At 41.0% G+C, this 15,701-nt stretch overlaps 1 protein-coding gene across 1 annotated transcript; it reads left to right on the top strand.

The window, feature by feature from the left end:
* Nucleotides 1–9,032: 9,032 nt before the first annotated feature.
* LOC117506288 (polycystic kidney disease protein 1-like 2) lies at nucleotides 9,033–14,859 on the top strand (the record flags this gene model as incomplete). The annotated part of the gene is made up of 6 exons (XM_034165777.1): nucleotides 9,033–9,220; nucleotides 9,598–9,730; nucleotides 12,143–12,338; nucleotides 12,488–12,710; nucleotides 14,230–14,314; nucleotides 14,680–14,859. Coding segments are annotated over 6 exons (872 nt in total), but the record flags the coding sequence as incomplete, so codon positions are not given.
* Nucleotides 14,860–15,701: the final 842 nt, after the last annotated feature.

A 15,701-nucleotide genomic window follows, 5' to 3' on the forward strand; every position in this document is an offset into this window, starting at 1 on the left:
TCCAGTTTCCTCCCACTCATTCCTCATTTGTTTTGTTGTGCATTTTTGATTTTTGAGACATATTGCTTTAAGTTTTCTGTCTTGACGCTTTGATGTCTTCCTTGGTCTACCAGTACGTTTGCCTTTAACAACCTTCCCATGTTGTTTGTATTTGGTCCAGAGTTTAGACACAGCTGACTGTGAACAACCAACACCTTTTGCAACATTGCGTGATGATTTACCCTCTTAAGAGTTTGATAATCCTCTCCTTTGTTTCAATTGACATCTCTCGTGTTGGAGCCATGATTCATGTCAGTCCACTTGGTGCAACAGCTCTCCAACGTGTGATCACTCCTTTTTAGATGCAGACTAACGAGCAGATCTGATTTGATGCAGGTGTTAGTTTTGGGGATGAAAATTTACAGGGTGATTCCATCATTTATTCCTCAGAATTGAGTGAGTCCATATTTTTTCCCTCTGCTTGGTCTAAAAAAGTAACCGTTACTGACTGCCACAATTATTTTTTCTGATTTTTTGTAGTGTTTCTTAAAGCCAGGAAGTTGTCATTTGAAATGACTTTAGTTTTGTGTCATGTCTGTGATCTGCTTTTTTTTCTACAAAATTAAACAACTGAAAGAACATCCTCCGAGGCCGGTGATTCCGTAATTATTGCCAGGGGTTGTATTACCTCTGCCACCTTGACTGATCACCCGCGTACTGAATCTGTGCCAGTTTTTCCAGATAAATCCTTTTATTACTCCAACTCCCGTTTCTGTAAGTCTGCATTCTGTGTCCTGCATTCTGTTCATTCCTCACCATGAATCCTGACAGACCCAAATTTGCACGGTAAATGGAACCATGTTTGCAAGTTAAATGCAACGCAACACAAATGGGATGAATAACACTATGTAACAAATTTTTATTTTTGTTTTGTTCCTGGGTACACAGTGTGTTTTCCTAACCTGTTATGCCTTAAATAAATAGAAAATAGCTGTTATTCCACAGAAACTTTGCTTCTGTGATCAGGACAATGATATTTTGAAATTTGTCTGTTTTCAAGAATATTCTCAATTCGCCTTCACTACTACTGAGTAGTCTTCTAGAATATTCTTTAACTGCTAGAACTGTCCAGGATTTTCTAGAAGTTTCCAGAAGTGTCTAGAAATTTCAAGAAACTTTTAGAACTTTCTAGAACATTAAAAAAATAAAATCAAAGTTTGTGCTGAATGTAGTCATTTTTCCATAGACTTTAGACATAAGCAGTTGAAATATAACACTTAGAAGCCAGGAACAAAAATTGTGTTTCATAGTGTAATCCATGTCACATGACATACAAAGCACCAATCAAATGACAAGGATCCACACAGTCATTATATAAAACTGAACGGCAACGACCGAGGCAGACAAGGTCCATCCCCAGGTAAAAATAATCATCTATCTGCCACAGCCAGGTAAAACGTGGGTGTCCCCTTGGCCTTCACCAGCCACTGGGGTCATCAATACTCAGACATTGGATCATGCACAGAGATGCAAAATGTCGACGTTCTGAGCGTCAGCCACCTACAGTCAAGGTAAGTAATAATAGCCACTGCAATGGAACAGTTTTTAAAGCAACAGCGAGTAGGATTTAGGGGTGTTTGTTAGCAGAAATGAAATACAGCATTTATAACCTAATTGACCCTAATTTTTTTATGTTGATTAATTTATTATGAGCTGTGCATAACATCAAACAAGTGAGATATTTATTTGTCCATTCAAATAATCACCTGACCGGAGATAAATGTTGTACAAATGATTATGTAGTGATGTAAATCCAGGGTTCGTCTCTCCCCGAAGTAGCCAGGAGTTAAAACAGAGGACACATGATGACTTTCAGAACAATTTGCATAATTTGTTCTTCCCAGTATTCAGTAGGAAAATATGTTACAACAAAACCTATTTTTACATTTAAACTATGACAACAAAAATAAAACCCCAGTTCCAATGAAGTTGGGACATTGTGTAAAATGTAAATAAAAACAGAATACAATAATTTGCAAATCCTCTTCAAGCAATATTCAATTGAATACACCACAAATACAAAATATTTAATGTTCAAACTGATAAACTTTATTGTTTTTGCGCAAATATTTGCTCATTTTGAAATGGATGCCTGCAACACATTTCAAAAAAGTTGGGACAGTGGTATGTTTACCACTGTGTTACATCACCTTTCCTTCTGACAACACTCAATAAGCTTTTTGGAATTGAGGACACTAATTGTTGAAGCTTTGTAGGTGGAATTCTTTCCCATTCTTGCTTGATGTACGACTTCAGTTGTTCAACAGTCTGGGGTCTCTCGTCGTATTTTGCGCTTCATAACGCGTCACGCATTTTCAATGGGTGACAGGTCTGGACTGCAGGCAGGCCAGTCTAGTACCTGCACTCTTTTACTACGAAGCCACACTGTTGTAACACGTGCAGAATGTGGCTTGGCATTGTCTTGCTGAAATAAACAGGGACGCCCCTGAAAAAGACATTGCTTGGATAGCAGCATGTTTTGCTTCAAAACCTGGATGTACCTTTCAGTATTGAGTTGCCCATGCCATGGGCACTAACACACCCCCATACCATCACAGATGCTGGCTTTTGAACTTTGCGCTGGTAACAGTCTGGATGGTCTTTTTCCTCTTTTGTCCAGAGGACACAATGTACATGATTTCCAAAAACAATTTGAAATGTGGACTCTGTTGTGAAAGTGTAGGTACACGGACCCACAACAGGGGGCGTAATGAACGGACAATGGAGCAAGGTGAATAACAAGGTTTACTATTGTGAAACGAGCACAATGAATACAACAATCAACAATTTGGGGTCGAATCCGCTGGTGTCGTGTGGGTAGGCTCGAAGGTAGGAGACGTCCGTCTCAGTCGAACCGGAACCACCCAGATCTCCTCTGCCACCGAACCCTGGAAATACTGGAACCGCCAAGTCTCGAAGTCCCAGGTGGCCACTGCCTCCGCTCGTCGGATCCGGTACTGCTGGCGGGAGAGAGCAACAACACAGGCGTGGATGCGACAGCACCCAGTAACGGAGAGGGGAGAAGCCGCCTCCACCTCTAGTCACAATATGGCAGGCAGGTGAGTACTTATCCAAGCAATTACAGTAATCAGCTGTCCTGAAAAGGTTTAACAAGTCTTTTAGCTAGTTAGTCAGAATATAAATGCAGAGAACGTTACCTCAGTCTAAAGGCGATATCTCGGCACTGAGGTGGAGACGCCGTCCTCCTGATATACCTCTGTGCTGAGTGGAACAGCTGTGTCCAGTGATGGGTGACAGCTGTCACCCAGGCTGCTCCCATAAGGCGGCAGCGCCCTCTGGTGCCTGGAGCCCGCACTCCAGGCAGGGTGCCCTCTGGTGGTGGTGGGCCAGCAGTACCTCCTCTTCAGCGGCCCACACAACAGACTCGTCAGACCACAGCACACTTTTTCACTTTGCGTCTGTCCATTTCAAATGATCTTGGGCCCAGAGAAGGCGGCGGTGTTTCTGGATGTTGTTGATGTATAGCTTTTGCTTTGCATGGTAGAGTTTTAACTTGCACTTGTAGATGTAGCGACAAACTGTGTTAACTGACAGTGGTTTTCTGAAGTGTTCCTGAGCCCACGCAGTAAGATCCTTTACACAATGATGTTGGTTTTTAATGCAGTGCTGCCTGAGAGATCAAAGGTCACGGGCATTCAATGTTGGTTTTTGGCCTTGCCGCTTACGTGTAGAAAGTTCTCCAGATTTTCTGAGTCTTCTGATTATATTATGGACTGTAGATGATGGAATCCCTAAATTCCTTGCAATTGAACATTGAGAAACATTGTTCTTAAACTGTTGGACTATTTTTCATGCAGTTGTTCACAAAGTGGTGATCCTCGCCCCATCTTTGCTTGTGAACGGCTGAGCCTTTTGGGGATGCTCCTTTTATATAATGACACTCACAATTAGTGTCCTCAGTTCCCAAACTCTTATTGAGTGTTGTTAGAAGGAAAGGTGATGTAACACAGTGGTAAACATACCACTGTCCCAGCTTTTTTGAAACGTGTTGCAGGCATCCATTTCAAAATGAGCAAATATTTGCACAAAAACAATAAAGTTAACAGTTTGGCTCTCACTGCGGTATTGTATCACTTCCTGTTCCGGAGCACAGCGGTGTTTTTCTGTATCTGTTAGCTGTTTAATCTGCGCAGTTAGATTGATCTAGTTATCTAGATTACGATTTGTTTCCCAGTGTAATCTTTACGTGCCTTAACTAAAGCACTCCTTCTGCTGAATCACCTCTAAATTATTTACACATTATTCACTTTGCGTGTTTTTAGGAATCTGCTAGGTTAGCGTAGCTACTAGCTCTTAGCCGATTTAGCATGGCGGCTTCTCCTGTCTCCCGCACTTTTCTGCTCTGGGTGTGAAATGTTTAGTTATTCCTCGGCCTCCTTTAGTAGTAACGGTACTTGTAATAAGTGTAGCTTATTCGTAGCTTTGGAGGCCAGGCTGGGCGAATTGGAGACTCGGCTCCGCACCGTGGAAAATTCTACAGCTAGCCAGGCCCCTGTAGTCGGTGCGGACCAAGGTAGCTTAGCCGCCGTTAGTTCCCCCCTGGCAGATCCCGAGCAGGCCGACTGGGTGACTGTGAGGAGGAAGCGTAGCCCTAAACAGAAGCCCCGTGTACACCGCCAACCCGTTCACATTTCTAACCGTTTTTCCCCACTCGGCGACACACCCGCCGAGGATCAAACTCTGGTTATTGGCGACTCTGTTTTGAGAAATGTGAAGTTAGCGACACCAGCAACCATAGTCAGTTGTCTTCCGGGGGCCAGAGCAGGCGACATTGAAGGAAATTTGAAACTGCTGGCTAAGGCTAAGCGTAAATTTGGTAAGATTGTAATTCACGTCGGCAGTAATGACACCCGGTTACGCCAATCGGAGGTCACTAAAATTAACATTAAATCGGTGTGTAACTTTGCAAAAACAATGTCGGACTCTGTAGTTTTCTCTGGGCCCCTCCCCAATCGGACCGGGAGTGACATGTTTAGCCGCATGTTCTCCTTGAATTGCTGGCTGTCTGAGTGGTGTCCAAAAAATGAGGTGGGCTTCATAGATAATTGGCAAAGCTTCTGGGGAAAACCTGGTCTTGTTAGGAGAGACGGCATCCATCCCACTTTGGATGGAGCAGCTCTCATTTCTAGAAATCTGGCCAATTTTCTTAAATCCTCCAAACCGTGACTATCCAGGGTTGGGACCAGGAAGCAGAGTTGTAGTCTTACACACCTCTCTGCAGCTTCTCTCCCCCTGCCATCCCCTCATTACCCCATCCCCGTAGAGACGGTGCCTGCTCCCAGACTACCAATAACCAGCAAAAATCTATTTAAGCATAAAAATTCAAAAAGAAAAAATAATATAGCACCTTCAACTGCACCACAGTCTAAAACAGTTAAATGTGGTCTGTTAAACATTAGGTCTCTCTCTTCTAAGTCCCTGTTAGTAAATGATATAATAATTGATCAACATATTGATTTATTCTGCCTTACAGAAACCTGGTTACAGCAGGATGAATATGTTAGTTTAAATGAGTCAACACCCCCGAGTCACACTAACTGTCAGAATGCTCGTAGCACGGGCCGGGGCGGAGGATTAGCAGCAATCTTCCATTCCAGCTTATTAATTAATCAAAAACCCAGACAGAGCTTTAATTCATTTGAAAGCTTGTCTCTTAGTCTTGTCCATCCAAATTGGAAGTCCCAAAAACCAGTTTTATTTGTTATTATCTATCGTCCACCTGGTCGTTATTGTGAGTTTCTCTGTGAATTTTCAGACCTTTTGTCTGACTTAGTGCTTAGCTCAGATAAGATAATTATAGTGGGCGATTTTAACATCCACACAGATGCTGAGAATGACAGCCTCAACACTGCATTTAATCTATTATTAGACTCTATTGGCTTTGCTCAAAAAGTAAATGAGTCCACCCACCACTTTAATCATATCTTAGATCTTGTTCTGACTTATGGTATGGAAATAGAAGACTTAACAGTATTCCCTGAAAACTCCCTTCTGTCTGATCATTTCTTAATAACATTTACATTTACTCTGATGGACTACCCAGCAGTGGGGAATAAGTTTCATTACACTAGAAGTCTTTCAGAAAGCGCTGTAACTAGGTTTAAGGATATGATTCCTTCTTTATGTTCTCTAATGCCATATACCAACACAATGCAGAGTAGCTACCTAAACTCTGTAAGGGAGATAGAGTATCTCGTCAATAGTTTTACATCCTCATTGAAGACAACTTTGGATGCTGTAGCTCCTCTGAAAAAGAGAGCTTTAAATCAGAAGTGTCTGACTCCGTGGTATAACTCACAAACTCGTAGCTTAAAGCAGATAACCCGTAAGTTGGAGAGGAAATGGCGTCTCACTAATTTAGAAGATCTTCACTTAGCCTGGAAAAAGAGTCTGTTGCTCTATAAAAAAGCCCTCCGTAAAGCTAGGACATCTTTCTACTCATCACTAATTGAAGAAAATAAGAACAACCCCAGGTTTCTTTTCAGCACTGTAGCCAGGCTGACAAAGAGTCAGAGCTCTATTGAGCTGAGTATTCCATTAACTTTAACTAGTAATGACTTCATGACTTTCTTTGCTAACAAAATTTTAACTATTAGAGAAAAAATTACTCATAACCATCCCAAAGACGTATCGTTATCTTTGGCTGCTTTCAGTGATGCCGGTATTTGGTTAGACTCTTTCTCTCCGATTGTTCTGTCTGAGTTATTTTCATTAGTTACTTCATCCAAACCATCAACATGTTTATTAGACCCCATTCCTACCAGGCTGCTCAAGGAAGCCCTACCATTATTTAATGCTTCGATCTTAAATATGATCAATCTGTCTTTGTTAGTTGGCTATGTACCACAGGCTTTTAAGGTGGCAGTAATTAAACCATTACTTAAAAAGCCATCACTTGACCCAGCTATCTTAGCTAATTATAGGCCAATCTCCAACCTTCCTTTTCTCTCAAAAATTCTTGAAAGGGTAGTTGTAAAACAGCTAACTGATCATCTGCAGAGGAATGGTCTATTTGAAGAGTTTCAGTCAGGTTTTAGAATTCATCATAGTACAGAAACAGCATTAGTGAAGGTTACAAATGATCTTCTTATGGCCTCGGACAGTGGACTCATCTCTGTGCTTGTTCTGTTAGACCTCAGTGCCGCTTTTGATACTGTTGACCATAAAATTTTATTACAGAGATTAGAGCATGCCATAGGTATTAAAGGCACTGTGCTGCGGTGGTTTGAATCATATTTGTCTAATAGATTACAATTTGTTCATGTAAATGGGGAATCTTCTTCACAGACTAAGGTTAATTATGGAGTTCCACAAGGTTCTGTGCTAGGACCAATTTTATTCACTTTATACATGCTTCCCTTAGGCAGTATTATTAGACGGTATTGCTTAAATTTTCATTGTTACGCAGATGATACCCAGCTTTATCTATCCATGAAGCCAGAGGACACACACCAATTAGCTAAACTGCAGGATTGTCTTACAGACATAAAGACATGGATGACCTCTAATTTCCTGCTTTTAAACTCAGATAAAACTGAAGTTATTGTACTTGGCCCCACAAATCTTAGAAACATGGTGTCTAACCAGATCCTTACTCTGGATGGCATTACCCTGACCTCTAGTAATACTGTGAGAAATCTTGGAGTCATTTTTGATCAGGATATGTCATTCAAAGCGCATATTAAACAAATATGTAGGACTGCTTTTTTGCATTTACGCAATATCTCTAAAATCAGAAAGGTCTTGTCTCAGAGTGATGCTGAAAAACTAATTCATGCATTTATTTCCTCTAGGCTGGATTATTGTAATTCATTATTATCAGGTTGTCCTAAAAGTTCCCTAAAAAGCCTTCAGTTAATTCAAAATGCTGCAGCTAGAGTACTGACGGGGACTAGAAGGAGAGAGCATATCTCACCCATATTGGCCTCTCTTCATTGGCTTCCTGTTAATTCTAGAATAGAATTTAAAATTCTTCTTCTTACTTATAAGGTTTTGAATAATCAGGTCCCATCTTATCTTAGGGACCTCGTAGTACCATATCACCCCAATAGAGCGCTTCGCTCTCAGACTGCAGGCTTACTTGTAGTTCCTAGGGTTTGTAAGAGTAGAATGGGAGGCAGAGCCTTCAGCTTTCAGGCTCCTCTCCTGTGGAACCAGCTCCCAATTCAGATCAGGGAGACAGACACCCTCTCTACTTTTAAGATTAGGCCTAAAACTTTCCTTTTTGCTAAAGCTTATAGTTAGGGCTGGATCAGGTGACCCTAAACCATCCCTTAGTTATGCTGCTATAGACGTAGACTGCTGGGGGGTTCCCATGATGCACTGTTTCTTTCTCCTTTTGCTCTGTATGCACCACTCTGCATTTAATCATTAGTGATCGATCTCTGCTCCCCTCCACAGCATGTCTTTTTCCTGGTTCTCTCCCTCAGCCCCAACCAGTCCCAGCAGAAGACTGCCCCTCCCTGAGCCTGGTTCTGCTGGAGGTTTCTTCCTGTTAAAAGGGAGTTTTTCCTTCCCACTGTAGCCAAGTGCTTGCTCACAGGGGGTCGTTTTGACCGTTGGGGTTTTACATAATTATTGTATGGCCTTGCCTTACAATATAAAGCGCCTTGGGGCAACTGTTTGTTGTGATTTGGCGCTATATAAAAAAATTGATTGATTGATTAAATATCTTGTCTTTGTGGTGTATTTAATTGAATATACGTTGAAGAGGATTTGCAAATCATTGTATTCTGTTTTTATTTACATTTTACACAACGTCCCAACTTCAATGGAATTGGGGTTGTACAAATTAAAGAAAGGACTAACATTACCGACAGGTGGTGCAACTGTCAACATTGGAGAAGCTGATGTTGACTTTCTTATCTGTAGATGTCAGACAAGCAGACTGCAGTCTAAAGTTATTGCTACAGCTCTGCACCTGAATGGCTTTTTGTTTTACTGAGTCTGTGTCTTTGTTTGTGTTTGTCTAGGTTCACTGGAAATCACGTGGCAGGAGGTCATTGTCGGTGTTGAATGTGGGCTCCTCATGTTCCCAATTAACATCCTCATCATCACCATTTTCCGAAGCATCAAACCTCGCCTTGTATCAAAAGCTGAGCGGGACAATCCTGAGAAGACATGGGACACCCATGCAGTTAGCGTATCACCCATTCTAAAGGTGTGCTTTCCAACCTCTGTCAGATGCTTTGTGCACAAAGGCACATGTGCACTTTTCAAAATTAATTGTACCAACAAGTTCTTTCGTCATAGAATTTGGCTTCAGTTTAAGTTGCACTCAAATCACCCTAGTACACAATGTTAGTATGTCTGTGTAGCTTGGTAAGGTTAGACCTTACTTGTGTGAAGTGCCTTGAGGCACGTTTATTGTGATTTAACGCTATATAAATGAAAATAAATTTAAATAACTTGGACACCTACATGTACGCATGTACGTACCTTTTTCTGAGTTTTCATTGTGTTTTCACCTTCCCGTGCATTTGCTCAGGTTATCTACATGCAGCATTCATTTTATATATATATTTATATATATCCTAGGAAGTAGAGGAACTGATTTCTTTGGTGAGCATGAGTCCAAAGAACAACATACCAGTGGTTCACAGGGTGGAGAGCACTGCCGACCTCTGGATTGCCATGCACACTCTGCACGGACTCATCCAGCTTATGCAAGGTAGCTCTTAAGTTATGTCTGTGCCCATGCAAAATGCAGCTTTTATTTTATTTAAATGCAGCCTACAAGGTGAGCCCTACAAGGTGCTGTAGTCGGTGGAGCAGGATAGCATGATCCAACGTGTCGAAGGCTGCTGACAGGTCAAGCAGAATGAGGACAGAAGAAAACCCATGGTCAGAAGCGACCAGCGGGTCATTTGTGACCCCGACCAGTGCTGTCTCTGTACTATGAGCTCTACGGAAACCGATTGGATTTTTTCCAGAATACTGTTTTCATTTGACCTTTGACCAGGTTTTTGTTGGTCTGTGTCGCAATCACTTTCTGCTGACTCATATCAAAGCACCAACACTGTGCCTGACCTCACAGGTGCACAGATGAGCCACTTGTGCTGTGCACCCGCACATATGGGGCCCAATGTGTTCAAATTTGTTACCTTTGAATTCTTAAAAAAAAAAAATACAAACAAAAAAACGGTAATGATGGTAATTGGAGCTCCTTGGTAGATACCAGTGTGAATCTTTCATGAAATCAATGGATAGTGGTTGGATCCATTATAGTACAACCCCTGGCAAAAATTATGGAATCACCGGCCTCGGAGGATGTTCATTCAGTTGTTTAATTTTGTAGAAAAAAAGCAGATCACAGACATGACGCAAAACTAAAGTCATTTCAAATGGCAACTTTCTGGCTTTAAAAAACACTATAAGAAATCAGGAAAAAAAAATTGTGGCAGTCAGTAACGGTTACTTTTTTAGACCAAGCAGAGGGAAAAAAATATGGAATCACTCAATTCTGAGGAAAAAATTATGGAATCATGAAAAACAAAAGAACGCTCCAACACATCACTAGTATTTTGTTGCACCACCTCTGGCTTTTATAACAGCTTTCAGTCTCTGAGGCATTGACTTAATGAGTGACAAACAGTACTCTTCATCAATCTGGCTCCAACATTCTCTGATTGCTGTTGCCAGATCAGCTTTGCAGGTTGGAGCCTTGTCATGGACCATTTTCTTCAACTTCCACCAAAGATTTTCAATTGGATTAAGATCCGGACTATTTGCAGGCCATGACATTGACCCTATGTGTCTTTTTGCAAGGAATGTTTTCACAGTTTTTGCTCTATGGCAAGATGCATTATCGTCTTGAAAAATAATTTCATTATCCTCAAACATCCTTTCAATTGATGGGATAAGAAAAGTGTCCAAAATATCAACGTAAACTTGTGCATTTATTGATGATGTAATGACAGCCATCTCCCCAGTGCCTTTACCTGACATGCAGCCCCATATCATCAATGACTGTGGAAATTTACATGTTCTCTTCAGGCAGTCATCTTTATAAATCTCATTGGAACGGCACCAAACAAAAGTTCCAGCATCATCACCTTGCCCAATGCAGATTCAAGATTCATCACTGAATATGACTTTCATCCAGTCACCCACAGTCCACGATTAGTTTTGGGGATGAAAATTTACAGGGTGATTCCATAATTTATTCCTCAGAATTGAGTGAGTCCATATTTTTTTCCTCTGCTTGGTCTAAAAAAGTAACTGTTACTGACTGCCACAATTATTTTTCCTGATTTCTTATAGTGTTTCTTAAAGCCAGAAAGTTGCCATTTGAAATGACTTTAGTTTTGTGTCATGTCTGTGATCTGCTTTTTTTCTACAAAATTAAACAACTGAATGAACATCCTCCAAGGCCAGTGATTACATAATTATTGCCAGGGGTTGTAAAAATGATAAACCTGGTGTGAGTTTTGATCCCCACTTGTAAATTTAGTCTCCATATCACAGAAGTTCCAAAAAGAAAAAAAAAACACCTTATTTCCTCTTGCAGAATATTACATGAATTCAGTTTATGTTCTCCATGTCATATGTGGAGGTGCTGGTTCTTGCTTTCTGGGTTTGAATATGACCTGGTCCTTTCTGTGTGAAGTGTGAAGTTTGTATGTTGTCCCTGTGTTTGTGTGGGTTCCTTCCGGATGCTCTGGCTTCCTACCATTTCCAAAGACATGCAGGTTGGGTGAAGTGGTGACTCTAAACTACACTATGAACATGAATGTGAATGAATGAGTGTCTCTGTCTAAATTTGTCGGCCCTGTGATAGACTGGCCGCCTGTCCAAAGTGCCCCCACCCCCCCATGACCCTTAACATAAGGAGGTGGGTTCAGGAAATGGATGACTATAAGATTATTGCTGATTTGAATTTCTCTGATTTTGTTTTATTACTATGTAAAATATTGTTATTTTTAACAGCTTGTACTTTCCTATAATATTGTTTATTAATTTATGTTGTAGTGTTTGGTGGAAAGTGCCATTCAAAAAATTATTATAACCTTCAAAGTCTTGAGTTAACACACTGACATATAGACGTGTGATGCCTGCTGGTCTGTATGTGTTCCTATCACAGGGGAGAGTGAGAGCACCCCCCACTTGGTGTACTGCAGCAAGTTCCTGCTCTGCAACCTCTGTCATTTGTTGCTGTCACTGAGGAACGTGGATGCCAAGACCTTTGAGAGTCCAGGGGATTACCAGAGGGCCATCGACATGACTAACATGCTTGTTCGCAAAGCTGAGATGGTGTACAGCAGCCACAAGACCTACTGGTCAGCACGCACGTGCACACACACACACACACACACACACATACACACTGCTAGTGGCTTCAGTTCATTATAACTTCTCACAATGTGCATTCACCCACTGCTTTTTTGCACTTATCCACTCTTTTCCTCTTGTCGTTGCTCTGACGCAGCCCTCCACCTGTGAAGGATAAGAAGAAGAAGCAGTCAGCAGGCTGCTGGCTGCCATGGTGGTGTGTGTTCCTGGGCTGGTTCCTGTTATGGTCCATCAGTGGTGTGTCCACTTATTTTACTCTGCTGTATGGCTTTCAGTACGGCAAAGAGAAGTCCATCAAATGGGTCATTTCTCTGGGTCTCTCCCTCTTCCAGAGTATCTTTATACTCCAGCCTCTGAAGGTAGGCAAAGGCACATTGTGGGCAGCTAAAGGGGAAATTCAACATTTCTCAACCTAGTCTCTATTTTTGCCATTTTTGAGTTCATCTTTTCACTCAAGACAAAAATTTAAGTAATTGGCATATTATTGATTTAGAATGCCCATCACACAGGGGTGCTGAAAAGGGGAGAATAAGGAGAAGGATTCTAGGGGCCCATGACTGACAAGGGCCCAGAGATGCCCCTAATACAATTACAATACTGACAAAATAATATGGGGGTGGCGGGGAAGTGGTCCAGTAAGATTTCTTTTCATGGGGCCCAAAATCACATATAATAATAGGTCATTTTAAAAACTATTGGAACAATCATCTTCCCCAACATTTTGCCTGGAGGCCTATTTCGCCAACAAATCATACCATTTGGAGCGTAATTGGGAAGATGACTTGTATGCAAAGCAACCAAAATAAATGAAAGTTTTGAGGAATGATTGTACACAGACTGAAGTTTGTAGGATTTATTATAATTTTTATGGGTTGTGGTTTTTTTTCGGGTTACCCTGTATCTAATGAAGCAAACGTGCATGTTTACAAATGCAAGGTCCCTCTCCATGTTGCTGGACACGTATAATGACATTTTTGCCTCTTCATTGGGGACAATAAGCAGTTTAATGAGTGTTTTTAGCTTGACCAGACCAATAACATTATATAGCCAGTTAGCCTGGGAAGGTTATTGGATTCTAAATCCCTGATTTAACTCAGAAAACGCAGCTCAAGGTCAACACCTGAACTCACATAAGAGGGTTGTGAGATGAACGTGTATCCCAAATATCTTGGGTGTACAACAACAGGGTGGCAAGACACCCTCAGAGCCCATTTCTCCAGTTCCTGCACCACGTTGACCAAAGCTACAACAGAACTCAAGTCAGTTGAAGAGTTACACGTATACAATTTTTAAATAAATAAAATGTGCGATTTATTATAGATTTTTGGCATGCTGAATTCAAATATGACAATGAAATTGGCTGAATGGCTGCCACTCACAGCAGTAATACTGGATAACATTGATTGTCGTGTTACAATGACACCTGTCAATGGGTGAATCAGGCAGCAAGTTAACATTTTTTGTCCTCAAAGTTGATGTGATGGAGAGCAGGAAAAATGGGCACGCATAAAGACTTTGAGTTACTTGGAAAATGGACAAATTGTGATGGCTTGATGACTGGGCTAGAGCATCTCCAAAACTACAGCTCTTGTGTGATGTTCCTGGTCTATGGTGGTCAGTACCTGTCGAAAGTAGGAAAGCAAACCAGTAATGGGGCCATGGACGGCCAAGGTTCACTGATGCACATGGGGAGTTGGTTTTTCCTTGAATTTGTCACAAGTCTATATATTGGTTTCAAAACAGAAAAGCATGTAACACAAGGTAGTGTCATTTTCTTCTTGCAAAACTTATCTTCAGAAGATTTTTAATTGTTTATAACCCAGTATACATAACTACACAATGCAAATATACAGACTGTCTTGTCCTCCTCACCCAAAGGTGTTAGGTGTTGCTGTGTTTTTTGCCCTGCTGCTGAAGCCTGTAAGAGTCGAAGAGAATGAAGAAATCAAGCAACTGTTGGAACGTAAGATGGCACAAGAAAAAAAAAAAAAACTATGCAAAACAATTCAGTCTTTTATTGAAACAGGTCGCAAAACACGACAACTTTACAGTGAGTAAGATACACTAAGAAATACTGTGGTAGGAAATGAAGGGCACAAGACTTTGCATGTTAAGGTACCTCTGAAAATAAACCTAATCTAATTAGATTTGGTTAGATTAAATTTTATTGTGCAGAGTACAGGTACAAGGCAAGTGCAAAAAAAACAGTCCTTTGGCGTTCTGTGATCCATAACCTACTTCTCTCCAAAGCTTATCACTGCATTTGTCCTATAGGTACAAAGACGTAAAGCACTGTGAATCTTACGGCACTATCTTCTGCTTTAACAGATCAGGAAAAGAAGTGTCAAGTGTACTCGGGCATGGACACACTGTGAGGAAACCAGAAAGGCTGTCTTCATCCAACAAGCACACAGCTACAATCTGGCACCCGCGCTTTTAAGACACTGTTTTGCTCTTACAGGCTGTTTTACTTTGTGAATAGAAAAAACTGTGCAATGCTTTCTAGTCTGCTTTTTATGTATGAAGAATTTCCAGTGCTTTTATTTTCTGAAGTGGCAATACAGCATACCTACTCAGGAACATACAATGTGAAAGACTGATTCCCCAGATCATCCATCTCCATCTCACACACCTTCCTTCATCACATCCCTAATCCTCCTCTTTGGCCTCCGTCTTTTCCTCCTGCCTTGTGGTGCCATCGTCAGCATCCTTCTCCGTATATACCCTGCACTGAAAAAAGAGAATCATTGAACCAACTTAATAAATTGTTTCAATTGGTAACATCTCAATGAATTAAACTGTTTGAACTTAAGATAAACTCTAACTTACAAACTTAACTTACTAACATACAGTAGTGTTCAGAATAATAGTAGTGTGGCATTCGGTCAGTGAGTTCCTCAATTTGTGGAACAAACAGGTGTGAATCAGGTGTCCCCTATTTAAGGATGAAGCCAGCACCTGTTGAACATGCTTTTCTCTTTGAAAGCCTGAGGAAAATGGGATGTTCAAGACATTGTTCAGAAGAACAGCGTATTTTAATTAAAAAGTTGATTGGAGAGGGTAAAACTTATACGCAGGTGCAAAAAATTATAGGCTGTTCATCTACAATGATCTCCAATGCTTTAAAATGGACAAAAAAAAAAACAGAGGCGCATGGATGAAAATGGAAAACAACCATCAAAATGGATAGAAGAATAACCAGAATGGCAAAGGCTCACCCATTGATCAGCTCCAGGATGATCAAAGACAGTCTGGAGTTACCTGTAAGTGCTGTGACAGTTAGAAGACACCTGTGTGAAGCTAATTTATTTGCAAGAATCCCCCACAAAGTCCCTCTGTTAAATAAAAGA

The sequence above is a fragment of the Thalassophryne amazonica genome, unplaced genomic scaffold (assembly GCF_902500255.1).
Source record: "Thalassophryne amazonica unplaced genomic scaffold, fThaAma1.1, whole genome shotgun sequence".
Taxonomy (NCBI): Eukaryota; Metazoa; Chordata; class Actinopteri; order Batrachoidiformes; family Batrachoididae; genus Thalassophryne; species Thalassophryne amazonica.